This window comes from Rana temporaria, chromosome 5 (assembly GCF_905171775.1).
Source record: "Rana temporaria chromosome 5, aRanTem1.1, whole genome shotgun sequence".
In the NCBI taxonomy this organism is placed as follows: Eukaryota; Metazoa; Chordata; class Amphibia; order Anura; family Ranidae; genus Rana; species Rana temporaria.
In genome coordinates, this window is record NC_053493.1 from 411,609,488 (window position 1) to 411,636,315 (window position 26,828).

A 26,828-nucleotide genomic window follows, 5' to 3' on the forward strand; every position below is an offset into this window, starting at 1 on the left:
TGGGATGTCTGATGTCTGTTCTATGGTTGGAGTGTCAGATAAGCTGTTGTGGGTTGATGGAAGGTCGTAAACGGTGGTGACCGTTACACTCCGCTTTAAGAACATTTCCTAATAACTTTCTTTACTAGGTGGTGGTTTCAGAAAAAGAAAAAAAAAAAAAGGGGGGAGATGTTTGTTATATTATTTCTATTTCTTCTACTTATTTATCGGAAATAGGAAATCAACTTATTAAGTAAATTTGGTCTGAATTTGAGAGGACTAGACGAATGCTTGTGACATTTGTTCAGCAATAGCCTTGTGCAATTCGTTTAGTTCCAAATTCGTTTTTTAACAAATTTTGACAAATTAGTTAATTCCAAAATTTCCGAATTTTTTAATTTTTTGGATTTCTGAAATGTCAAAATTCAGAATTTTCAAATTCGGAAATTCGAAATTTAGAAAATTCTGATGCACGATCATTTTTCCGCATGGATAAAAACTACGTTTTTAAAAACGTCATTTAAAATGATCGTGTGTGGGCTTCACATCGTTTTTCGGCTTCTGAAAAACTACAAAAAAAAAATTCAAATATGCTGCATTTTTTAACGTCGTTTTAAAAATTTTTGTTTTTCGGGATTGTAAAAAATTATCGTGTGTGGGCTAAAACGACGTTTTAAACCCGCCCATGCCCAGAAGCAAGTTATGAGACGGGAGCGCTCGTTCAGGTAAAACTACCGTTCATAATGGAGTAAGCACATTTATCACGCTGTAACAGACAAAAAGCGCAAATCGTCTTTTACTAACACGGAATCAGCTAAAGCAGCCCCAAGGCGAATAGAACTTCCCCTTTAGAGTGCCGTCGTACGTGTTGTACGTCACCGCGCTTTTTTCATGATTTTGTAAAAACTATGGTGTGTGGGCAACGTCGTTTTTAATGATGAAGTTGGAAAAACATCATTTTTTGGACATGCTGAAAAACAAAAAATGTTTAGTTCCGAAAAATGATCGTGTGTACGCGGCATAAGTTTCGGAAATTCTAAATTTCGGAAATTCTAAATTTCGGAAATTCTAAATTTCGGAAATTCTAAATTTCGGAAATTCGGCAATTTGGAAATTCAAAATGTCAAAAATTCAAAATGTCGGAAATTCAAAAATTTTGTATTTTGAAAATCTGAAAATTTGGATTTCCGATTTTCTGAATTCCGAATTGCCAAATTCTGAATTTTCGATTTTCCTGAATTTCCGAAAAAAGCTAAAAAAAACTAATGAAATGAAAATGAACAAATTTTCAGCAATTTTTTTATAAATAGACCCCTGTGTGCTCAATCTATTTAGTGTGGTTGTGCAAAGAACAAAGGGGCAGATCCACAAAGATCTGCCCCGGCGCAGCGTATCTGAGATAGGATACGCCGCCGTAACTTACTTCTCTTTGGTTCGAATCCATAAAGATTTTGCGCCGTAAGTTACGGCGGCGTAGTGTATCTCTTGTGGCGTAACGGCGCCTAATTCAAATTGGCAAGTAGGGGGGCGTGTTTCATTTAAATGAAGCACGTCCCCGCGCCAAACAAACTGCGCATACGCCATCCCTAAATTTCCCGCCGTGCATTGCGCTAAATGACGTCGCAAGGACGTAATTTTTTTGGACATGGACGTAAATTACGTCCATCACGATTCACGGACGACTTACGCAAAAGAAAAAAAAAACGACTGGAACGACGGCCATACTTAACATAGCAGGTTTAACTATACGCCACAAAACAGCAGCTTTAACTATATCCCGGAAAAAGCCGACTAGAGACGGCGTAAAAGAATGCGACGGCCGCTCGTACGTTCGTGGATCGTCGGAAATAGCTAATTTGCATACTCAACACGGATTACGACGGGAACGCCACCCAGCGGACGCCGAAGAATTGCATCTTAGATCCGAAGGCGTACGAAGACATACGCCTGTCAGATCTAACCCAGATGCCGTCGTATCTTGGTTTGAGGATTCAAAACAAAGATACGACGCAGGAAATTTGAAAGTACGCCGGCGTATCAGTAGATACGCCGGCGTACTCGCTTTGTGGATCTGCCCCAAAGATGTTACATTCAAATTTGTAGTGGTGAGGTCAATGAAATCTGAGCAAGTGACATTTATTACACAGAAAGTACTTCTGAGGCATGAAATAAACAGATACCAGTATTTCAGGCATTACCTTCCCCCCTTTTGGCTGTACTTGTGCACCAAATCCGAGCAGGGTTTGCACTACGTGTGGCTTGCAGGCCTCCGTGGCGATGTGCAGAGCGGTGAAGTCCTCTTTGGTCCGGGCATCCACGTGAGCGCCCTTCTGAAGCAATGCTTTAACCACAGCGGTGTGACCTCTCCTGGCAGCGGCATGGAGACACACTGCGCCTGCCTGTACACAGCATGACAGATTATTATTTTATTTATTTATTACAGGTACTTCTATAGCGCCGTCAATTTATGCAGCAATTTACATATATATCTTGGAAGTATTTAATCGATTATATAGCACTAACAAATTCCATAGCGCCCTATACAAGGGCACTAAATTAGCTGAATCATTCTCTGCCCCAGAGGAGCTTACACTTTCAATGTACCCAAAACAGTCATGTAGGCCAACTATCAAGTGCCAAATGCACTCCTATTCGAAAGCCTAGGCTTAGCATCATACTAACAATATCATATATTATGACCGCACAGGGCACACTGAGGGCACTAGAGGATAGATTGAAAAAGTGCATGGCTGAGAGTGGAAGCCACCTGCCCCCCAACGCCTCTTCAGCCTGGCGCTCTAGTGAGTTTTTTTTATTAGCCCCATTAGAGCCACAATAGTAGTCTGTGTTTTCCTTACCTAGGTGCTTATTTAGGCCAGGGACAGGGCCGTCTTTAAGGCAGGGCAAAAGGAGAAGCTGCCCTGGGCCTGTCATTGTTGTGGGGCCCAAAGAAGCTGCCTCATACTTGTCAACTATCCTGGTTTGAATTCCCTTGTCCCTTGAAGTTTTAGTCCTTTGCTGTGTCCCGATATCTCAGTGTGAAGTTCTGTTACTAATGCTGCCCAGCTCTAGCCCTATTGTTGTGTATAGATGACTCACCTGCAGACCCTGGCCCAGATTCACAAAGGACTTACGACGGCGTAACTCCACGTACGCCGTCGTAAGTCCGAATGTGCGCCGTCGTATCTATGCGCCTGATTCTTAGAGTCAGTTACGCATGAATTTTTTCTAGATACGAGCGGCGTAAGTCTCCTACGCCGTCGTATCTTGGGGTGCATATTTACGCTGGCCGCTAGGGGCGCTTCCGTATATTTCCGCGTTGAATATGCAAATGAGCTAGATACGCCGATTCACGAACGTACGTGCGCCCGGCGTATCAAGATACGTCGTTTACGTAAGGCGTCTGACCGGCGTAAAGTTACCCCTCATAAAGCAGGGGTAAGTCATGTTAGGTATTGACGTCGGAAACGTCCGAACAGTGTCGTATTTTACGTCGTTTGCGTAAGTCGTCCGTGAATGGGGCTGGGCTTAGGTTACGTTCCCGTCGACTAAGCATTGAGCGGGCGTAATTTACTTTGAAAATTCAACGTGATACTGAGCATGCGCACGCATGCGCCGTTCGTTAAGCGCGTCATTTACGTGGGGTCACAAATCATTTACATAGAACACGCCCCCTACCAGCCTAGTTTGAATTAGGCGGGCTTACGCCGGCCCATATACACTACGCCGCCGTAACTTAGAGCGCAAGTTCTTTCCGAATGCTCTAAATTACGGCGGCGTAGTGTATCTGAGATATGCTACACCCGCCTAAAGATAGGCGCTTCTTTGTGAATCTGGCCCACCTGTGTTTACATGTAAATAACCGGCATTCATATGTAAATAGCGACAGCATTCATATGTAAATAGTGGCGTCCGGTGGAATTAATATGTAAATAAAGGCTGCATTCATTTGTATATCATGCCCCCCTGAAGGTCATATCCACCATCACCTATACTGAATGCTGCTGGATCCCTAGGAGCTTTCTGGCTATTGATGGGTCCTCTCACCTCCCCAGTCCATGGTGTGAAGGCAGTGAGGAGATGATGTGCTGTAACCTCTAGAAACCAATCAGCAGTATTACTGTACAGTAATCTCTAGCAACCAATCAGCAGTATTACTGTACAGTAATCTCTAGCAACCAAACAAGCAGAAATCATGTGCTGTAACCTCTAGCAACTAATCAACGAGCCGTAATGTGTGCTGTAACCTCCAGCAACCAGTCAATAAGCGGTAATGATATGCTGTAACCTCTTGCAACCAATCGCAATCGCTGCCTGATCTGATACAGTAAACTGATTTTATGTCTAGATGCTATTTATTGTATGTCTCAGAGCAGGCGGAGAGCGAAATTTGGGGGCCCCAAGATTTTTTTTGCCCAGGGTCCAATCAATATTAACCACTTCCGGACCGCCGCATGTATATGTACGTCGGCAGAATGGCACGTACAGGCACATTGGCATACCTGCGTACGTGCCTAGACGTGGGTCGGGGGTCCGATTGGGACCCCCCCCCCCCCCGCTACATGCGGCGTCGGAAACCCACGGGGAGCGATCCGGGATGAGGGTGGCGGCTATTCGTTTCTAGCCGCTCCATCGCGATCGCTCCCCGGAGAGGAAGAACGGGGAGAGCCGTATGTAAACACGACTTCCCCGTGCTTCACTGTGGCGGCTGCATCGATCGTGTGATCCCTTTTATAGGGAGACTCGATCGATGACGTCAGACCTACAGCTACACCCCCCTACAGTTGTAAACACACACTAGGTGAACCCTAACTCCTACAGCGCCCCCTGTGGTTAACTCCCAAACTGCAACTGTCATTTTCACAATAAACAGTGCAATTTAAATGCATTTGTTGCTGTGAAAATGACAATGGTCCCAAAAATGTGTCAAAATTGTCCGAAGTGTCCGCCATGATGTCGCAGTCACGAAAAAAATCGCTGATCGCCGCCATTAGTAGTAAAAAAAAAAAAATAATAATAAAACTATCCCCTATTTTGTAAACGCTATAAATTTTGCGCAAACCAATCGATAAACGCTTATTGCGATTTTTTTTTTACCAAAAATAGATACAAGAATACGTATCGGCCTAAACTGAGGGAAAACAATTTTTTTATATATGTTTTTGGGGGATATTTATTATAGCAAAAAGTAAAAAATATAGAATTTTTTTCAAAATTGTCGCTCTATTTTTGTTTATAGCGCAAAAAATAAAAACCGCAGAGGTGATCAAATACCACCAAAAGAAAGCTCTATTTGTGGGGAAAAAAAGGACGCCAATTTTGTTTGGGAGCCAGGTCGCACAACTGCGCAATTGTCTGTTAAAGCGACGCAGTGCCGAATTGTAAAAACCCCTTGGGTCATTTAGCAGCATATTGGTCCGGTCCTTAAGTGGTTAAAGACGGCCCTGGCCAGGGAAAGAAAAATATTCTTTAGACTGACTTTTAGAAGTTAGATGGTTTGGTTGATTTTTCTTCTTTTTTTATACAGCTATTCCGTTTCGGACAGTTTTCTGCAGCATTCAATTTACTGAAAATATATGATGCCCTTCGATGATTTCAGAGGCTGCACTTGAGGCCCCTTATATCTCTAAAGTTGAGAATCACTGGTCTAGCCCATCTCCATTCCCTTCACTACCAAAAAAAAGTATAGAAATGGGCTTTAGCCCATGGATATGACTATTTCTCTTATGCCGCGTACACACCACTTTTTTCCCTGACGTTCAAAAACCCATTGTTTTTCACGACGTGATTCCACTCCAGCCTGACTTGCATACGCGCGTTCATGCAAAAAAAGTCCGACCAAAGCGCGGTGACGTACAACACGTATGACGGGACTGTAAAGGGGAAGTTCCTTTCAAATGGCGCCACCCTTTGGGCTGCATACTTGATGCACGTTTTTTTCCCCCTTGGAAAAGCATACACACAACCGTTTTTCGTGACGAGAAAAAGACTGACGTGAAACACGACGAGAAAGAAGAGAGCTGGTTTCAATTTTTTTGCGGGCAGCTTTTTTTCGTCGAGAATACAGCTAGGGTGCATACACACGGCCGGTTTTCTCAACCAATATAAAAAAATGGCAGTTTTTTTGTCGTAAAAAGCCGTCATGTGTACAAGGCATAAGGCTGATCAAAGGTCTAGAATAGACATGTGCAATTCGTTTAGTTCCGAATTAGTTTTTAACCTTTTTTTGACAAATTCGTTAATTCCGAAATTTCCGAATTTTTTAGTTTTTCGGATTTCTGAATTTCCAAATTTTCGAATTCTGAATCTTTGAATTTCCGAATTTCCAAAATTTGGAAATTCTGAAATTAGGAAATGTGAAAATTCGAAAATCGGAAATTAGAAAATCGGAAATTTGAAATTCGAAAATCGGAAATATTTAAAAATTGGAAATTTGTAAATTCTAAAAAATTGTAATTCAAAAATTCAAAAATTTTGAAAATTCTGGATTTGAAAATCGGAAATTCGAAAATTCTGAATTTGGAAATTTCGAAAATTCTGAATTTGGAAAATTTCGAAAATTTGAAATTCGAAAATCAGAAATATTTAAAAATCGGAAATTTGAAAATTCTCAAAAAAAATAAATTCGAAATTTCACAAATTCTGAAACTGAAAATTTCGAAAATTGGAAATTCGAAAATCGGACATTTGAAAATTCCGAATTAGAAAATTAAAAAATCGGAAATTCTTAATTTTCGAATTTTCGAATCTTCGAATTTCCGAATCTTCGAATTTCCGAATCTTCGAATTTCTGAATTCCGAATTTTCGACTTTGCGAATTCCGAAATTTTCGGAATTTCCGAAAAAAAGCTAAAAAACAAATGAAACGAAAACTAAAATGAACGAATTTTTCTGCAGTGCACAAGTCTAGTCTAGAAACAAATGTGGTTTATCTTTAATGAGATGATGATAAAGAGGGATATGTAATGCCATTGGGACCCCCATATGTATTCCCAATTACTTGCAGTATGTGCCCCCTTGAGTGATCTTACCTTATTTGGCATATGTAGGAGGACCCCCTTCTTCAGGAACGACAGCGCCGTCTCCGGGTGTCCGCACTGAGAGGCAATGTGCATCAACGTGTCTCCATCCTGACATCAAAAGTATTACCATTATTATTATTATATCACAGCACCCATATCTCTCCCATGACAGGTCTACGGTACTTTAACCACTTAAGGACCGCCTCCTGCACATATACGTCGGCAGAATGGCACGGCTGGGCACAAGCACGTACAGGTACGTCCGATCGCCACTGGAGTCCCGTGATCGGTCCCCGGAGCTGAAGAACGGGGAGAGCTGTGTGTAAACACAGCTTCCCCGTTCTTCACTGTGGCGCCGTCATTGATCGTGTGTTCCCTTATATAGGGAAACACAATCAATGACGTCACACGTCCAGCCCCGCCCCCCTACAGTTAGAAACACAAATGAGGTCACACTTAACCCCTGCAGCGCCCCCTTGTGGTTAACTCCCAAACTGAGATTGTCATTTTCACAGTAAACAATGCATTTTTAATGAATTTTTTGCTGTGAAAATGACAATGGTCCCGAAAATGTGTCAAAATTGTCCGAAGTGTCCGCCATAATGTCGCAGTCACGAAAAAAAATCGCTGATCGCCGCCATTAATAGTAAAAAAATAATAATTAATAAAAATGCAATAAAACTATGCCCTTTTTTGTAAACGCTATAAATTTTGCGCAAACCAATTAATAAAACGCTTATTGCGATTTTTTTTACCAAAAATAGGTAGAAGAAGAATACGTATCGGCCTAAACTGAGGAAAAAAAACATTTTTTTATATATTTTTGGGGGATATTTATTATAGCAAAAAGTAAAAAATATTGCATTTTTTCCAAAATTGACGCTCTATTTTTGTTTATAGCGCAAAAAATAAAAACCGCAGAGGTGATCAAATACCACCAAAAGAAAGCTCTTTTTGTGGGAAAAAAAGGACGCCGATTTTGTTTGGGAGCCACGTCGCACGACCGCGCAATTGTCAGTTAAAGCGACACAGTGCAGAAACGCAAAAACTGGCCAGGTCCTTTAGCTGCCTAAAGGTCCGGGTCTTAAGTGGTTAAAAGCTAAACCCTGGGCTACTAAACGTCCCTTCTAAACTTGGGGTGCGCACTATACCCCGATAAATACGGTACTTGCCTTGGTGCGCGCCAAAACATTCGAATGAAACTTGTCAGTGAGATTCTCCACTATGGCGGTGTTCCCTCTCTCCGCCGCGATGTGCAGCGCTGACCGTTCCATCTGCAGAGACACAATTATCAGCAAACCGCTTGACAGCTTCCATTCCTTTCAATGCACTCGTGTAGTCACACACAGCACAGGACCTTAGTGATTAGCACTATTGCCTTGCAGCACTTGAGTTCAGGGTGCAGTTACCAGTTTTTGTATAAAGATTTGTGCAAAGTGTGCCCTTGTGCTGTTTTAACATAAATATATAACATAGTTACATAGACTTGGATCACATCAGCCTTAAGCCTTCGTACACACGATCGGATTTCCATCTGACAAATCGTAGGACTTTTGTCTGAAGGGCTTTGGCAAAGAATTGTCGGCCAACAAACATGAAACAATGTGGTTTTTAAGCTCTTTAGCGACAACCCTTTGAGCAACTTCTGCTAACGTTGTGTTTTGGTGAGCATTGCTTCTGAGCATGCGTGTTTTGTCCAACAGACATGTGTACACACAATCAGGAAAATCCGACAACACACAATTGTTGGCGGAAAATTTGAAAGCACGCTATCCCACATTTGCTGCGGGAAACCCGACAACAATTGTCCGATGGAGCGTACAAACGGTCGGGTTTTGCGACAACAGCCTGTCATCATACAGTTCCCGTCGGATAATCCGATCGTGGGTACGAGGCTTAAGTATGCCTGTAATAAGGCACATTAGAGTGTAAGCTCCTGGGTATTAGGGATTGATATAATTACTTTTATATACTCTGTACATTACTACGGCATGCTATTGCAATATGAGAAATGTATAATATGTGGGCAAGACTTCAGAGATTGTAGGATAAAAGTAATGGCCCGGATTCACAGACATCGGTGCATATTTATGCCGCCGTAGCGTATCTCATATACGGTACGCCGACGTAGCGCAGAGAGGCAAGTACCGAATTCACAAAGCTCTTGCCACCAAATCTGCGCTGGGTTTCTTAGGTGTAAGTCGTCGTAAGTGGAAGTGGGCGTGAGCCATGCAAATGAGGCGTGACCCCATGCAAATGATGGGCCGAGTGCCATAAAGATACGAATAACGAACGGCGCATGCGCCGTCCCGTGGACGCATCCAAAGCGCATGCTCAGAATCAAGTCGGAACTACTCCCTAAGATACGCCAGATCACTGCCTACGACGCGAACGTAACCTACGCCTAGTCATATTCATGTACAACGTAAACAACAAAAGATACGACGGCTGTTCCCTGGTCCATACCTTTGCATGGATTGCGCTTCCTATATGGGGAATAACTTTACGCCGGACATACGACTTACGCAAACCGCGTATATTATGCGCCGGGCGCAAGTTCGTTCGTTAATCGACGTATTTCCCTCATTTGCATATTTGAATCGAAAATCAATGGGAGCGCCACAGGCGTCCAGCATAAATATGCGCCCATGATACGTCGGCGTAGGGAAGATACGTCGGTCGGAGGAAGCCTATTGTCAGGTCACCTGTGGCCCGGTGACAAGTGCACCCTGTAGGGGTCAGGGATGCACCACAGGGAAGTGAACCCTATAGCCGACTACTGCTGGCAGGGAGGAAGCGTAACCCAAGATCACCCAGGGCGCGGAGTCTAAGACCCAGTTTTGTATTCACCAGAGCCCTTGATGGTAGGTGTGACGGACCCATCCGTATACTGGACATATTGTGTTCGTCTGCTTTGCCGTTTTACATGAAGTCGCCCATTCGTATGTCGACCACGAGGCGATCGGACTATGCGGATGGGATCTGGGCGCTATTCCCCAATAATATGCCCTCAGTTCCAGGCTATCTGGGGATACGTTATATGAATATAAAATGTTCGGCAGTTATAAAGTTATAGATTTTAATGTCTGTTATTTCAGTCTCTCATCTGGTCCCCTAGGGGTGTGTCCACCAGGTGGGAGACCTGCATAAATACGGGCGGGTAGCCCACAGTAAACAGTTCGTATTTTACCCTCATGATGGAGCTTGGTCTCGTTACTGGAGGGGATTGGGTTACTGGCCACTAAGGACGGTGTATGGAGAGAGTTGCCGGTTGTAACCTATTGCACTTCGGCGGTTAGCGGCGGTTCGTGTACTTTGGAGCTCGGGAAGAGAGGTACCGCAACAACTGGTGGCAAGCGACGGGATGAACCTCAGCGCCCAAAGAAACCACTACAACCAGGACCAAATGGAATTGCAATACCAAAACCTGAGAAGAGCTACCTTAAAGGATTTATTAGAGCAAAGAGGCGGACAGGCCAGTAACCTCAAAAAGGGGGACATTATCACATTATTGCTGGAAATGGATGGAGTACCAGCAGCAGAGGGAACCAATGGACTCAGCCCAGACGACAGAACCCCCGAAGAAGAGAGATTTGACCGGGCGGTAAGAATTAGGCTGGCCCATTATGGTCCCAACCCATCTGCGGAAATTATCGCCCAAGTCCAAGCCGCTGTGGAGGCCAACCTGCTACGCCAAAGCGGCACTGCAGCAGCCCCAGTCACAGCAGACACGGGGGAAAGAAAGAAGGTGCCGTTTGCAGCATTTAAAGCCTTCAGTGAGACAGAAGGAGAGATCGATGGGTACCTTGCCGATTTTGAGCGGCAATGTGCCCTGCACAAGGTACCCCTGGAGGACTGGATCCCTATATTGTCCGGCAAGTTATCCGGCCGGGCCAGTGAGGCTTTTCGGGCCATCCCTGACGAGGAGATCGGGGATTATGTGGCCGTCAGGGAAGCTCTACTCTCCCGGTATGCCGTTACACCCGAGGCATACCGAAGGAGGTTCCGGGACACTGTAAAAACTAGGGTTGTCCCGATACCACTTTTTTAGGACCGAGTACAAGTACCGATACTTTTTTTCAAGTAGTCGCCGATACCGAATACCGATACTTTTTTTAAATGTGTCCCCAAATGCAGCCATGTCCCCCCCATATGCAGCCATATCCCCCACATATGCAGCCATGTCCCTCTAGCCATGTCCCTCACATATGCAGCCATGTCCCTCTAGCCATGTCCCTCACATATGCAGCCATGTCCCTCTAGCCATGTCCCTCACATATGCAGCCATGTCCCTCTAGCCATGTCCCTCACATATGCAGCCATGTCCCTCTAGCCATGTCCCTCACATATGCAGCCATGTCCCTCTAGCCATGTCCCTCACATATGCAGCAATGTCCCTCTAGCCATGTCCCTCACATATGCAGCAATGTCCCTCTAGCCATGTCCCTCACATATGCAGCCATGTCCCTCTAGCCATGTCCCTCACATATGCAGCCATGTCCCTCACATATGCAGCAATGTCCCTCTAGCCATGTCCCTCACATATGCAGCAATGTCCCTCTAGCCATGTCCCTCGATGCGGCGGCGCGATGCGGCGGCAGCGGCGGGGGGGTAAAGGGGGGGGAAAGTATTCTATTTAGGTATCGGGGGTATTTGCGCGAGTACGAGTACTCCCGCAAATACTCGGTATCGGTCCCGATACCGATACTGGTATCGGTATCTGGACAACCCTAGTAAAAACGACTGGGGACTCCTACGTTGAATGGGCATGTAAGGTGCACCGCACCGCCGCACACTGGATGGCGGGGTGCCAGGCTGTGTCCGGAGAGGAGGTGCTACAGATGTTTCTGTTGGAACATTGCTTCGACAAATTACCAACAGGGGTCAGAGAGTGGGTAAGGGACCGTAAACCCTCCACTCTCCATGAAGCAGCTCGCCTGGCGGATGAGTATACGGATGCCCGAAAATTGGACAATTCAGCCACCAAGGCTCCCGCCAGGGTGGAATACAAGCCAGCAGCTACTATTTACCAACCCCCTATGAATCGGCCCTCAGCACCCCCTCCGTCGACCCAGTATCCCCGCTCACCCCGGTTTAACTCTCGGGAATACTCCCAACCCAGTCGGTGCTACCTATGCAATCAGCTGGGACACAAGCGACCGGAGTGCCCGATGAACAATGCCAACCAAAGTCAGTCCTGGAAGAGACCCCCAGGGGCCAATCCACGACCACCTCTCCCCGCAACTCACTGTGTGGAGGAAGAAGAATGCTGGGGTATTCTGCATGAGGCCGACCCCGTTCAGGCGGCCCACCGAGATAACAGGCAGCACCACAGACAGTGTGTCAAGGTCAACGGGAAGGAGGTCAGTGGCCTACGGGATACCGGTGCGACCATGACTTTACTCCAGAAGCACCTAGTATCCGAGAACCAACATACCGGGGACACGGTCGCAGTACGAGTAGCCGGAGGTGCCGTGTTCCGACTACCCGTTGCCCGGGTACATTTGGATTGGAGAGTGGGCGCTAGACAAGTGAACGTGGGGGTTATGAAAGACTTACCCGCCGATGTCCTCCTTGGCAATGACTTGGCTCCCCTCCTTTCAGCCTATACTCCCATGGGCCCCGCTGCAGTAGACGCTGTCACGACCCGGGCCCAGACCCGTGCCACCGAAGCCGGCCCACCTGCTGCTGCGACCCAGGTAAGACCCTCTACCCCGACGTGTATGTTAGATCCGGCCCCTTTAGGTTGGGATACCCCAGAGATGTACGGAAGGGAGACTAGGGAAGACCCGACGTTAGCGAAGTACAGGGCCAGGGCCGACTCAGGGGAGGAAGGAGTAGATGGGGAGCACTACGAGTGGGTGGGGGATAGGCTGTACAGGATCCCGAGACCGTCCCAAAAACCGAGCACCCCTCCGCACAAGCGACAGCTAGTGGTACCTGCCAAGTACCGGCAGGAGATTTTACGGATTGGGCACGATGTGCCGTTAGCGGGCCATCTAGGCTCCCACCGCACAGCTCATAGGATCACACAAAACTTTTTCTGGCCCAATTTGAACCGAGACGTGCGGATGTATTGTAGCACGTGCGACACCTGTCAACGGGTAGGAAAGCGGGGAGATCACCCAAAAGCTAGGCTTCAGTCGATGCCTATCATTGGGGAGCCCTTTTCCCGCATAGCCGTTGACCTTGTAGGTCCACTGGCCAGGGCTAGCCCCTCCGGTAAGAAGTACATTCTTACCGTGGTGGACTATGCCACACGTTACCCAGAGGCAGTAGCGCTGTCTAATATCGAGGCAGAGACAGTAGCTGATGCCCTGGTTAAGATATTCACTAGGGTCGGGTTCCCTCAGGAGATTCTCTCTGATCAGGGAACTCAGTTTACCGCTGTGCTCACCCAGCAACTGTGGAAGGTGTGCGGCATTAAACTGCTGCTTAGCGGCCTCTGCGAGCGATTTAATGGTACCCTCAAACAGATGCTGAGGACCTTTACTGACACTTGCAGAGACTGGGAGCGATTCCTGCCTCATCTGCTATTTGCATACAGAGAGGTGCCCCAGGAATCTACTGGGTTCTCCCCCTTTGAGTTACTCTATGGGAGAAGGGTCCGAGGACCCCTAGATCTCATTAGAGGACACTGGGAGGGGGAGACAGAGCAAGAAGGGACCCCCATAGTACCATATGTCCTGGAACTCCGGGACCGCATGGAGAAAATATCCCTGATGGTAAGGGAAAATCTCCAGGCGGCCCAGGGGAGACAGAAGCGGTGGTACGATCGGGGCGCCCGACAGCGGGTCTTCCAGGTTGGGCAGAAGGTTCTAGTGCTCAAACCTGTGAAGGCAAACAAGATGCAAGCATCTTGGCAGGGCCCGTATAAAGTATTAGCGCAGATATGTGATACTACCTACCTTATAGCCAGCTGTTCAGATGAAGGGATCCAGCGATCCTTTCATGTGAACATGTTAAAGGAGTATCAGGAGCGACCAGAAGATGTTGCGGCAGTCTGTGCCCCAGCTACGGATGACCCCGAGAACTTACCTTTACCTGACTTGTTAGAGAGGAATCCCCAGACGGACCTTACGAGCCTTGTGCAGCTAGGAGACCGGTTAAACCCAGCAAAGAAGGTACAGGCAAGACAGCTTCTGTGGGAGAAGCAGGCGACGTTCTCCCAAGAACCCGGGTACACCACACTAGCTATGCACAAAGTCGAGACGCCCGGACAGAACCCCCTACGACAACCCCCATACCGTATCCCTGAAGCAGTCCGAGAGGAAATGCGGACGGAGATACAGGAGATGACTCGGCTGGGGGTTATCGCGCCGTCAGACAGCCCTTGGGCCTCGCCTGTAGTCCTGGTGCCTAAGAAAGATGGGACCACCCGGTTCTGCGTAGATTACAGGCGGCTCAACGAACGGACCACCACTGACGCGTACCCGATGCCCCGGGTAGACGAATTATTAGACCGCATTGCCAGGGGGCGCTACCTGACCACCATTGACCTGTGCAAGGGTTATTGGCAGATCCCCCTGGCCGAGGATGCTATCCCTAAGTCGGCCTTCGTCACCCCATTTGGCCTATTCCAGTTTAAGGTTATGCCATTTGGAATGAAGAATGCTCCGGCTACCTTTCAGCGTATGGTGGATAGACTCCTCGATGGCTTCCAGGACTTCGCGTGTGCGTACCTGGATGACATTGCGGTCTACAGCGAGACTTGGGAAGACCATTTAGTCCACGTGGGGGTGGTGCTGGACAAGATTCGGGCCGCCGGCCTGACCTTGAAGCCAGATAAGTGCCATTTAGGCATGGCAGAAGTGCAGTACTTGGGTCACAGGGTAGGATGTGGGACCCAGCGACCAGAGCCAGCTAGGGTCGAGGCGGTAGCTAACTGGCCCACACCTATCACCAAGACCCAAGTGCTAGCCTTCCTGGGGACGGCAGGGTATTACCGACGTTTTGTCCCCGACTACAGTACGGTGGCCAAGCCCTTGACGGACCTGACTAAGAAAAACTTACCTAAGCAGGTCCTGTGGTCGCCAGCTTGTGAAGCCGCGTTTCGGGCCCTGAAGCAAGCTCTAGTGAATGCCCCTGTCCTGGCTGCCCCAGTGCCTAACAAACGTTTTCTCGTCCATACAGATGCTTCCATGTATGGACTGGGGGCTGTGCTAAGCCAGGTCGGGGAAGATGGAGGGGAGCACCCTGTCGCGTATCTCAGCAGAAAACTACTACCCAGGGAAGTGAGTTATGCGGCAGTGGAGAAGGAGTGTTTAGCCCTGGTCTGGGCACTAAAGAAATTGAGTCCTTATTTATACGGACAAGAATTTTCCCTCATTACGGACCACAACCCCCTAGTTTGGCTTAACCGGGTCTCAGGAGACAATGGCAGACTGCTGAGGTGGAGTCTGGCACTACAGCCTTACAATTTCACCATCAGCTACCGACCCGGTAAGCAGAATGGGAATGCGGATGGATTATCTCGGCAAACAGACGTCTCTACGCCTTCTCCGTCCGGTCATCCCCAAGTTGACCCGCCAAAGGGTCAAGCCGGGTCTGCCGGAGTGTTCCACAAGGAGGGAGCCATGTGACGGACCCATCCGTATACTGGACATATTGTGTTCGTCTGCTTTGCCGTTTTACATGAAGTCGCCCATTCGTATGTCGACCACGAGGCGATCGGACTATGCGGATGGGATCTGGGCGCTATTCCCCAATAATATGCCCTCAGTTCCAGGCTATCTGGGGATACGTTATATGAATATAAAATGTTCGGCAGTTATAAAGTTATAGATTTTAATGTCTGTTATTTCAGTCTCCCATCTGGTCCCCTAGGGGAGTGTCCACCAGGTGGGAGACCTGCATAAATAATATGCCCTCAGTTCCAGGCTATCTGGGGATACGTTATATGAATATAAAATGTTCGGCAGTTATAAAATTATAGATTTTAATGTCTGTTATTTCAGTCTCCCATCTGGTCCCCTAGGGGAGTGTCCACCAGGTGGGAGACCTGCATAAATACGGGCGGGTAGCCCACAGTAAATGAGTTCGTGTTTTACCCTCATAATGGAGCTTGGTCTTGTTACTGGAGGGGATTGGGTTACTGGCCACTAAGGACGGTGTATGGAGAGAGTTGCCAGTTGGAACCTATTGCACTTCGGCGGTTAGCGGCGGTTCGTGTACTTTGGAGCTCGGGAAGAGAGGTACCGCAACAGTAGGGATGGTCTTGGCCGCAACTGGGTCCAGGTCGTGTTCCCGGGATTCCTTAAGTCACACTCCGCAGGGAGAAGGGGGAAGCAGCCAGCAGGACAAACAGTGGTGATGGACAGGCCGAGGTCAGGGCAACAGGCAGACAAGGATAACCGTGGAACATGCAAATAGTCAGGAGCACAGGCAGACAAGGAAGTCGGGGACAAGCCAAAACGGTACACGGAAAGATGATCGTAGCACTCTGCAAACAGGAACTAGCAATTACACTGCAGACAGGAACTAAGCATAGGAACACTGTTGAACAGCACTGCAGACCTGTAGAGCAAAGGTTAATATAGGCTTCCTGGGATGGACTAGGGTGGAGCCATACAGGAAGAGGAAGTGATAAAAAGGGAAACCAGAACAGGATCTGCCTCTAATGAACACATGGAGATCAGGTAGGCAGACAGACTTGATGCATATTCATGACACCTATTTTTAGGCGTATCTTGGTTTCTGGTTCAACGCATAAATACGACGGCGCACATTTGTACATACGACGGCGTATCTGGAGATACGTCGTCGTAAGTGCTTTGTGAATCTGGGCCTACATCTCCAACTGATTAAAGCAAAGTTTGCACTAAAATCCAGGACTCTAACATTCCGACCTCCACCCACCAACTAAAAATGCAGCCTTATACCTGTAGAAAATAAAAGCTGGCACCATGGGTAAATCTTTACTATATATAAATATATTTTTGAATGTATTTAGTGAGCCCTGTAAATAACTTTACGTTATTTTATCAAAGTGAACCTCTAAAATGGTTAAAAGAAATAAGCAGAAAAATCATGCCTCTTGCATCTTATTTTAAGGTGTGAATTTGAATATGACCACTAGGTGGAGACATGTGCACACATACAGTAGAAGCAGAAGGTATAGTAAGCTGGGCTAAAAAGAAAAAAAAAAGTCCTCCAGTAACCAGTGTTAAAGTGGAGTTTCCATCAAAAAAAAAAATGTTTACTCACCTTGAAATACCTGTTGCTATGCGGTCCCACGAAATCTGCCTTCCTATTCACCGAGGATCCTGACGTCAGCTCCCTCGGCTCCTCTCATCGCTAATGCTCCTGGGAAATGATGACACATGATGCCGTGCGCCTCCCCTGTGCAAGAATCGCGTGCACTTCCGCAGCTCGTTGTCATGGCAACCCAAGTGGTTGATGGCGCGGCGCTGATGCTGCCTTGCGCGAGATTGGGGTGGGACGGGCGGCGCTTTCTGATTCGTCTCCAGAGAAATCCAGGAAGTAATTGCTTGTGGGCTTCACAATGCCCACAAGCAAAATGACAACCATCAGCACACCGGAATATAAAGTGTTCATTTGTAAGAAGTCTGCGGAACGGCGGCGCATTTAGCAATAGTAAGTGACCCTATGTGTACAGCTAAAATGATTAGAAAACAGACATACTTAAAAAAAATGCAAAATGTAGTGGATACCCCGCTTTAACCACCATAATAAAACCTTCCCTAAGACAAAAAGATGTTGTGACAGAACCCACTGTCACTGTGTGTTTTGGAAGGAACTGTGGGCGGGCCTCCTACCCACAGATTATGGCCCAAAAGAGACTGGCATTGAGATAATGTAATGTAATGCTACATACCTACTCCCCCCCCCCTCTTGTTGCTGTGTCTAATTGTGTTGGTAAATGGCACATAGCATAGACAATGGTCTGGACTGGAGACATCTCTCCGTAGGGGATTGAGAGTCTGCCTGTTTACCATAATCCATTTATGTTTATCTGTAGTCTCAATGTACAAGTGTTCTGTTCCCATTGGTTGTTCCTTGTCCCCTACCCCCTCCCCTCTATGACAAAGCTAAGGGGAGTGTCCCTAACTGTGTGTAAAAGTGTATGTCTTGTATTTAATAAACAGTTTATGCTCTGCATGTTTAACCCTCAACACCTGTGTGGCTTGTCTCGTGATTGAGGGGTTAAGGGCTGGTTATGGCGAATCTGCAGGCTGCGGGTGCGTTTGGAAGACAGGAGACACAGGTCTCGCGGATGTGCCCACCTGGGGTATCCGTCACAGTGGTGGCAGCAGTGGGACGTCTCCTGCAGTCCGGGACATCCAAACCACCACCAGAATTCAAGATCCGGGCAGCCGCTGAGGAGTGATACAGGGACTGGCCAGCATGAGAGCAGAGTTCGGGAGGAGGCTGCAAGGCATGCAGAAGCAACATCGGGGACCAGCGACGGAGCACACCATGCTCGGCTGGGAGGATGTGACCCGCCGGCAACTCTGGCATGAAACGTTAAGCCACGTGCAGCACCATCAGGGAAAGATCCTTCCCTCCTCCACAGAGATGTACTGGACGCAGTACCGTGCGTGAGAGGTGTTCCTGAGGGAACGACCGCCAGATGAGTAGAAGGCGGAGCTCGGAAGATTGGTCCGGGAGGAGATGAAGCTGGACGCCAGCTACAGAGCCCTCCGGTGGTTCGCGGCTCAACTGTGGCCAAGTACAGCAGATGGCAGCCCGACAGAAGGCATTGGCTACAGCGGCGTGGGGCTGCTCCATCAAAAAAGGTACGGAGATAAAGACTTTGGGAGCGATGAGGAGTGGCGGCTGGAAAACATCCTGGACCTCCCCGAAGAGGCGTGTGACCTGGAGGAATTGGAGTTCCTGGTTGAGCAGGAATGGGAGCTTGAGATTGCCTACAAGCGACTGTTTGACGGTGATCAGCAGCCTGGCATGGCTCCCGTTGCCTGGGACTGTCCGGGAGAAGTAGCGGACAGTCACGAAGACGCGAAGCAAATGGAGTCAGGGGTGCCCCTGCGTTTTCCCGTCCTAACCGCAATGGATGAAGCGGCGATGATACAGAGGGCACTGCGAGTGCTAGAATGCCGGAATGCATCGAAGGTTCCCCAGGCAGCGAGACAAGCTAATAGCATAAAGGCCTCAGAAGGGGGAGTTGAGATGGGTGCTGGAAGGCTGGTAAATAGTGATCAGCAGCAAGGATGGAGTATTGCATCCGGTGCCCAAGCAGAAGCACTGGCTACAGGGCAGAGTTCCGCTGGCCTCTGCCCAGCATCAGAAAAAAGAGTTGGAACCGTAGAGTCTGAGAGAGCCGTTTCCCCAACAGCAGATATTCCCACCGGGAGTGGAGGAAGCACTTCTCCCTCCCCAGCAATTGGACACTACCCCAATATTCAATCCCCCCAGCAGAAGCGCTGGCTACGAGGCAGAGTTCCGCTGGCCCCTGCCCATCCCTCAGTATGTTTTTGGAGGGCTTGGGAGACAGCCCCTGTCAGAAGTCGCCTCAGCAGCTGGTCTCAGAACCAGGAGGGGAGAAAACCCTTCCCCCCTCTCCAGCGGCTGAACTCTACCGTTGTATATGTCCCCCTAGCAGAAGCGCTGGCTACAGGGCAGAGTCCTGTTGGCCTCTGCACAGCATCAGAAAAAGAGATAGAGAGTGCCTGCAAGATACCTTCTCAGCGGCTGGTAACTACACCAGGAGAAAGGCAAGTACATTTTCCTCCCCAAATGCATAGCCCTACCAGCCTACAGTCCCTACCAGCTGAAGCGCTGGCATCGGGGCAGAGGATTATTCAGCTCCCCCCCATATCTGCAACCCAGCCCCGGATTAGGGGAGTGTGGACAGCTGTTCCCACTCTGCAGTGGCTGTTTTTATTCACGGGAGACCGTATGTGCGGTTTTGTGTTAGGGTTACAGGGGGGGGGGTGGTTATTAGGATTACATGGAGGATTGGTGGTGTTAGGGTTACAGGTGGGGGGTGGTTATTAGGATTACAGGGAGGATTGGTGGTGTTAGGGTTGCAGGGAGAAATAATGTTAGGGTTACAGGGAGGATTAGGGTTAGAATTACAGGGAGGGTTAGTGTTGGGGTTGCAGGGAAGATTTGAGTTAGGGTTAAAGTAAGGGTTAGTGTTGGGATTAAAGAGAGGATTAGTGTTTCAAAAGGTTGGTGTTTAGGGCTGCATGGAAAATGTGAGTTTGGTTTACAGGGAGGGTTAGTGTAATGTCGCGTACACAAGGTTGGAACTTCCGACAACAAAAAGTTGAGAGCTGGTTCTCAAATTTTCCGACAACAAAATCTGTTCTCGTAAATTCCGATCGTGTGTGGACAATTCTGACGCACAAAATTCCATGCATGCTCCGAATCAAGTATGAGACGGAAGCGCTCGGTCTGGTAAAACTAGCGTTCGTAATGGAGATTGCAGATTCGTTACGCTGTAACGGACTGAAAAGCGCAAATCGTCTCTTACCAAACTTCTTCTAACACGACTGGTATTGAACTTCCCTTTAATAGTGCTGTCGTACGTGTTGTACCTCACCGCGTTCTTGGCGTTCAGAATTTCCAACATAATTTGTGTGACCGTCAGAAATGTATCCACGGTTTTGTTATCGGAATGTCCGATCGTCTGTACGCGACATTAGGATTACAGAGAAGATTGGTGCTGAGATTAAAAGGAGTATTAGTGTTAAGGTTCGTACACACGGTCGGACATCCAACAAAATTTCCCTTGGATTTTTGACTTAATTGATTTGTCCGATCACACCCATAGCATACACACACTCGGACTTTTTCGGCAACCAACACGAACGTAGTGACGTTTTAACGTACGGCCACGCGATTCAAAGAGGAAGTTCAATTTTCGTACGTCACGCGTTGCGTTCCATCAGCTACTATATAGTTAGTTGACGTTTCGTGTGAGTGCTTTCCCGATTTCCATTTTCGTGCCTTTTTGGTCGTTACTTTGCGTGCATTCGCTCGATAACGATATGTTGCGGAATCCAGCGAGAGAACGGGCTGTTTATGGTCTTGGAGTTCTGGCTATTGCTCAAGCCCGGACCAGGACCAGGAAGAGGAGGACTGTTTGGACCAAAAATTGGTTGCTTCATCGGGACCAATTTTCCCATATGTCTTTGCGGAGGGAGCTGCAAGAAAATAATCCGAATGATTTTCGGAACTATCTTCGGATGTCAGATGCCTGCTTCCAGCGTCTTCTAAACTTGCTGTCCCCATATATTAGCAAGAAGGACACCTGTATGAGGCCTGCTATTTCTGCAGAGCAACGGCTCATTGCCACTTTGCGTTATTTGGCCACAGGGAGAAGCCTCCAGGACATCAAGTTTACCACTGGGATCTCTCCCCAGGCTCTGGGACACATAATTCCGGACACTTGCTGTGCCATTATTCAAGTCCTGCAGAAGGACTATATTCGGGTAAGTTTTTGTCTTTGTTTTCACATTTGATACACTTCATGATTTCTCCAAAATATTTTATTTGTACTTTGTCTTATTTGTATCTATTATGTTATTGTCTACCCTCTGGTGTGACAATCACAAAAACCCAAGTCTGTTGCAACCTGATCCTTCATTGGTTCACCATATTGGTCCCATGGAAAAGGAGAGAGTTCTTAACACTTGCCAAGCTTTAAGCATTCAACATTATCTACCCAAAATGTATTTAATCTGCCACCAGAGGGAGTCAAGAAGCATATTATTCGCTATGCTTGTTAATTTTTATTCCACAAATGTTTGGATATATTTTAGTGTTCTCTTGCCCCTATAATGTATGTTTTCAAAATGCTGATAATATTTTGTGCTCAAGTATTAACTAATTTTTCTTTGCTTCACTCCACAGTTTCCTTCAAACCCTGAGGAATGGCAGGATGTTGCGGCCCAGTTTGCCAATCAGTGGAATTTTCCCAACTGTGGGGGTGCCATTGATGGCAAACATGTCCGAATTGTTCCTCCACCGGCCTCAGGCTCTTATTTTTATAATTATAAGGGCTTTAACAGCATAGTTCTGCTTGCTATTGTTTCTGCAAATTATGAGTTTTTATATGTTGATGTCGGTATGAATGGTCGTCATTCTGATGGAGGTGTCATGGCTCATACCGAATTCTATCAGCGTCTTACGTCTGGCACCTTACATTTGCCACCTGCGCAGGACAACGGGGAGGGCCTCAACTTTGTTTTTGTGGCAGATGAGGCGTTTGCTCTTGGGGAACATCTTTTGAAGCCCTTTCCAATGAGGAACCTCACCCCTGAGCAACGGATATATAACTATAGACTTGCTCGTGCCAGAAGGGTGGTTGAAAACGCCTTTGGCATTTTGTCCTGTCGGTTTAGGCTTTTTCTGACTGCCATTCACTTGGCGGAATACAAAATAAATCATGTGGTGTTGTGCTGCTGCATCCTCCATAATTTTCTACGGAGGAATGCTGCTAACTACATAGGTTCCGGGCATACTGATGACCCCTCAGGTGGACGTCCAGCTGAAGATGCAGTGATGCCAGCCCTGCAACAAACTAGACCTGCTGTCTCCTCCCAGAATGCCCGTCTGGTGCGGGAGCAATATATGGACAATTTTGTGGGTAGAGGGGCAGTGCCTTGGCAGCAAGATCTCCTGTAGTTTTTTGAGAACCTTTCTGATGTTCCTTTTGAAAACCCTAAATTCATTTTCTAGATGCTGTTATGTGTGTTTATTAATATTATTTTACTGAATAATGAAATGTTGCTGTGATTAGCATTAAATATTTTGAACCAAGCAAATGTTGAATTAGCCTTTCTAAAGTTACAAACAGCTATGTGTATTATTATTATGCCTTTTGGTTCTGCTACACCCCTTTTCCATATGCAAATATACTGGTAGTAGTGATCAGATAAATAATAAGCCACAAAATCTTTGAAAAAATATAATTGTTCAATCCTGCACAATCCAATGTCACTTTTTGGCAGTTTACAAAATCCTAAAACATTGGTAGTTCAGGAATAACACAATTGTGTATTTTTTGGGTTAAACGCTAAACATGCATCTTTTAAAACTCAGCCCTAGACATTGTCAAGTGTTTTTAGAAGAAATGTAACCATTTTCAGCTTTCTTCACGCAACAAAAACAAATTTACTAATGTAAATGTCTGTCCAGATGCACTTTTGTTCATTCTGTGTTCCATTTTTGGGTGTGGCAAAAATGCATGCACAGTGGTCTCTATGCGCTCCATGGGTTGTGGTTGGCTGTAGCTCACAACATGTAGTCATCCTTATCACCGGAAACGGACTACCATGTTGTGAGCTAGAGCCGACCGGAACCATAATGGAGTGCATGTCAAACACTGTGCCTGCATCTTTGTCGCATACAAAAATGCACACCAAAATGAATGGAACTGCGTCTGATGTGAACTGACCCTTAGCACAGTCTTTATCAACTCTCCTTCTCCTGGTGCAATCCCAGGGTCAGAATGACAAGTTGTTCCACTTTTGTCCTCGATACATTGGGCATTTTTGTATGTGCATTTTTGTCTGATTTTAAAGTCAAGCCCTTAAAAAATTACAAAATGACATTTGTAGGCACCAGGAGAAGAAGAGTGGATAAACACTCAGCTGAGACCCGGGAATCACACATAAAGATTGTCATTTTGTGGTAATGACCAACCAATTAAAGTTTTGTTTTGGCGAAAAAAGACACATTTTCAAAAATGTGCGTAGTGCAAATAGAATTAGTGCAAATTCTTTGAATTCTCACAAACTGAGCATGTGCAAACAAGGCTAATTACTAATATTTCCATGATAAAACCTTGAACACGAGGGAACATTTGTAATTAGAAAAGAACGATAGAAAACAACTAAAATTTTGCTAACAGGTCGTAATAATCCCGGATTCGTCTCTGAACACCAGTGGCAGCCTCCTTGAGATTTTCCAGCTCTGTCATTGCCTGCAGCATATCAGCACTGATCCGACCAATAGTGCATCCTGGTAGTTGGTGGCCTTGGAAAAAGACAAAAAATTTTCATGTGTTTGATGGTCAAGTGACTGAGGCAATCCAAAAGTCTATTTTCAGGAAATACTTAACTATACCTAGACACTCAATTAGTCCTAACAACCTTTTTCATCTTCATAATACACCTACACTACTAGTGAATGTACACACTACAGATATTACTCTGTAAATCTTGGGCCAGGTGCATATCCATGTGTCTTCACATGCATCTACCTAAACACCACTGCCACCTCTCCCTTCTACATGCTCAAATGTTCAATACACTAACTTATTTGCTATTGTGGTGTAGGCGTGTGTGGTGTGGACCTAGAAACAAGAAACAGGTGTTGATTTTGCAAGGCACATGTTCCAAAAACTTACTGGGGCAAACAACAACCTCCGAAGGCTCATCTTGCATTTCTTGCACTCCTTCACCCTCAGCATATCTGGTGTCTGGGGATGTGCTGTCGACTGGTGGCTCTTTGCTGGGTCCGGCACTATCCTCCAAATCCTGCAAAGGTTGGTGCTGAGCACACTCACAATCCTCTAAAATGAAAGAATAAATCATCTATGAATCCTCGCCAAAATTACATTATATTAACATAATCACATGTGCTGCTTTTAAAGTACACCAACCTTGCCCTGGTGAACCAGTTTGCTCCACACTAGTGCACTACACTATGCATTATTAAAATAAACGCAATGCTAGGGAACAGGAGTATGATGTCATTTAAAATGTGTGAATACATGTCTATATATAGGCCACATTAAACAACTCAGGCAGATGACACCCATCACTCTTGTTTGCTATTGCAATATGGTTTATATGATGTGAAATCTAGCAGGCGTGACTCTGTGTGACTCTGATCCCCAGGGCCTCTCCTCTACCCATGTCTACCCTGCAAATGTGTCATTAATGGTCAGTGATGAGCCACGCATCTAACATAAAGTGTAATGTACCCCTTAAGTTCTGTCCTGACCCCATGGCCTTTGTCCTACCTATAAACACCCCTGTCACTGGCAAAAGCACATAAGCATTTTTATAAACTTACGTTTTTGGGCAGATTTGGGGCCTGTTGTCTCCCCTGTTCTCTCCCCTGTTGTAGCCCGGCCAAGGGAAGCCTCCCTTTGTCCCCTGTGGTGTCTTTCTCTGTGCCTTTGTCCTGTTGAAAAAATTAGAATACAGTATATTAAGGATTTGACAAAAGTAGCCAAGACATAATAAAAACTTTACAATTGTAATGAACTGCTTTTAAAGTTCCATTAACTTCTTCTGTAGGCCCCACCAGAAAAATAACTCATTAAATTTCATCCATCTATAATGTACAGACAAATAATTCTCTAATTACATGTACTTACTTCTTTTGATAATGGTGCGGTGAATGGCTTCAAAATTTTCTTGCTCTCTGTGCTTCAAATCTGACCATCGTTTGCGGATTTGGTCTTTCGTTCGTTGGATACCATAATCTCCTTCCAATACCGCGAGGACCTTCTCCAGAACCCAGTCTTTATGGCTGTTGGGCCTATCATAATTTTCGAGTTTACAATCGTAATCGTACTTCTCAAAGATGCGAACCATCTCCACCATCTCCCCCTTGCTCATGGGGGTGGCCTTGTGTTTTCTATAAACGCCTCCACTGCGGGGCCTATTCGTTTTCGTGGGTTACGCCATCACATTCTCCCTCACACATCCCAGAATGTCGCATGAAGAAAAAGGATTGTGGTCCCGCCCCAGCGTCATGACGCACGTAGAGCGAAGCTTCACGCATGCGCAGGCTATATAAATCAAGAACGAGCGCTCGATGTCACGGACGCATGCACGAACCTAACGGAATGACTCTACGTGCAGCTGAAGGTATACGCGGAACGAAGGTAGGTGAATACATTGGGACACTAGTGTTTACTGCATGATTTAGCTTAGAGCAAACAGAGATTTTATAAGCAGGTTAGGAAGTTACAGCAAGCACTTATTGGTTGTATTGTATCCTTTATTGCAGATATCTCCTAAAAAACATGCCTAAAGCAAAGGGTGGAAAGCTGAATTCAAAAGCCTTCATCACAGCTTTTATTGATCTCTATAGATCTCACACATGTCTGTGGCAGGTAACCAATAAAGACTACTCAAATAAAAATAAAAGGCAGGCAGCAATTGATGAACTGGTGGCAGAAGCAAAGACTGTGTACCCCAGGGCCAACGAGACCCAAATAAAAGCCAAAATTGGGAGCCTGAGGAGCACTTTTCTGAGGGAGCTCAAGAAGATTGAGGGTTCAAAAAGATCGGGAGCTGCAGCAGATGATGTGTATGTGCCCAAGCTATGGTACTTCAGCAGCCTGATGTTTTTAAAGGACCAAACTGAGCCACGAAAACATCTGTCCACACTTGCATCCGCATCAGCAGAGGCCACAGATACTGAGGCTGAACCAACTCAGGATGAGGAGGAGGAGGAGGAGGAGGAGGAGGAGGAGGAGGAGGAGCTCAGCTTGACACAAGTATAGTATTCCTGAAAATATGTGCATTCAGATATACTATGATGTTAATGTGTTGTTATGATGGCAAGAAAAAAGAAATGGTGCTCCTTTTTCAGACACAGGACGTTGGCAGCCAAGAAGAGGCTGGGCCCAGCAGACAGTCCACACAATGTAGAATCCCTACACTGAACCCTCCTAGGAAAAGGGCCAAGAAGAGGCAACATCTGGATGATGCCACGGCGGAATTTCTGAGTAGGGCCACATCGGTCATCACCACAGCACCCGATAGTGCAGAAGGGTTTGGCTGTTTTCTAGCAAACAAACTACGGGAAATTGATGCCGATCAAAGGGAGCTATGTGAGGGGATCATGGTCCAGCTCCTTAGCAAGGCCAGGAAA

General features: G+C 46.6%; 1 protein-coding gene across 1 annotated transcript in view; it reads right to left on the bottom strand.

Moving 5' to 3' along the window:
* LOC120941350 (serine/threonine-protein phosphatase 6 regulatory ankyrin repeat subunit B-like) overlaps positions 1 to 26,828 on the bottom strand; it is a 148,204-nt gene that overhangs the window by 101,535 nt on the left and 19,841 nt on the right. Inside the window, exons 7-9 of the mRNA XM_040354688.1 lie at positions 8,174 to 8,275; positions 7,011 to 7,109; positions 2,178 to 2,378 (exon numbers count right to left, since the gene is read on the bottom strand). Of these exons, the coding sequence (XP_040210622.1) occupies positions 2,178 to 2,378; positions 7,011 to 7,109; positions 8,174 to 8,275 (402 nt within the window). The remainder of the gene's footprint in view (positions 1 to 2,177; positions 2,379 to 7,010; positions 7,110 to 8,173; positions 8,276 to 26,828) is intronic.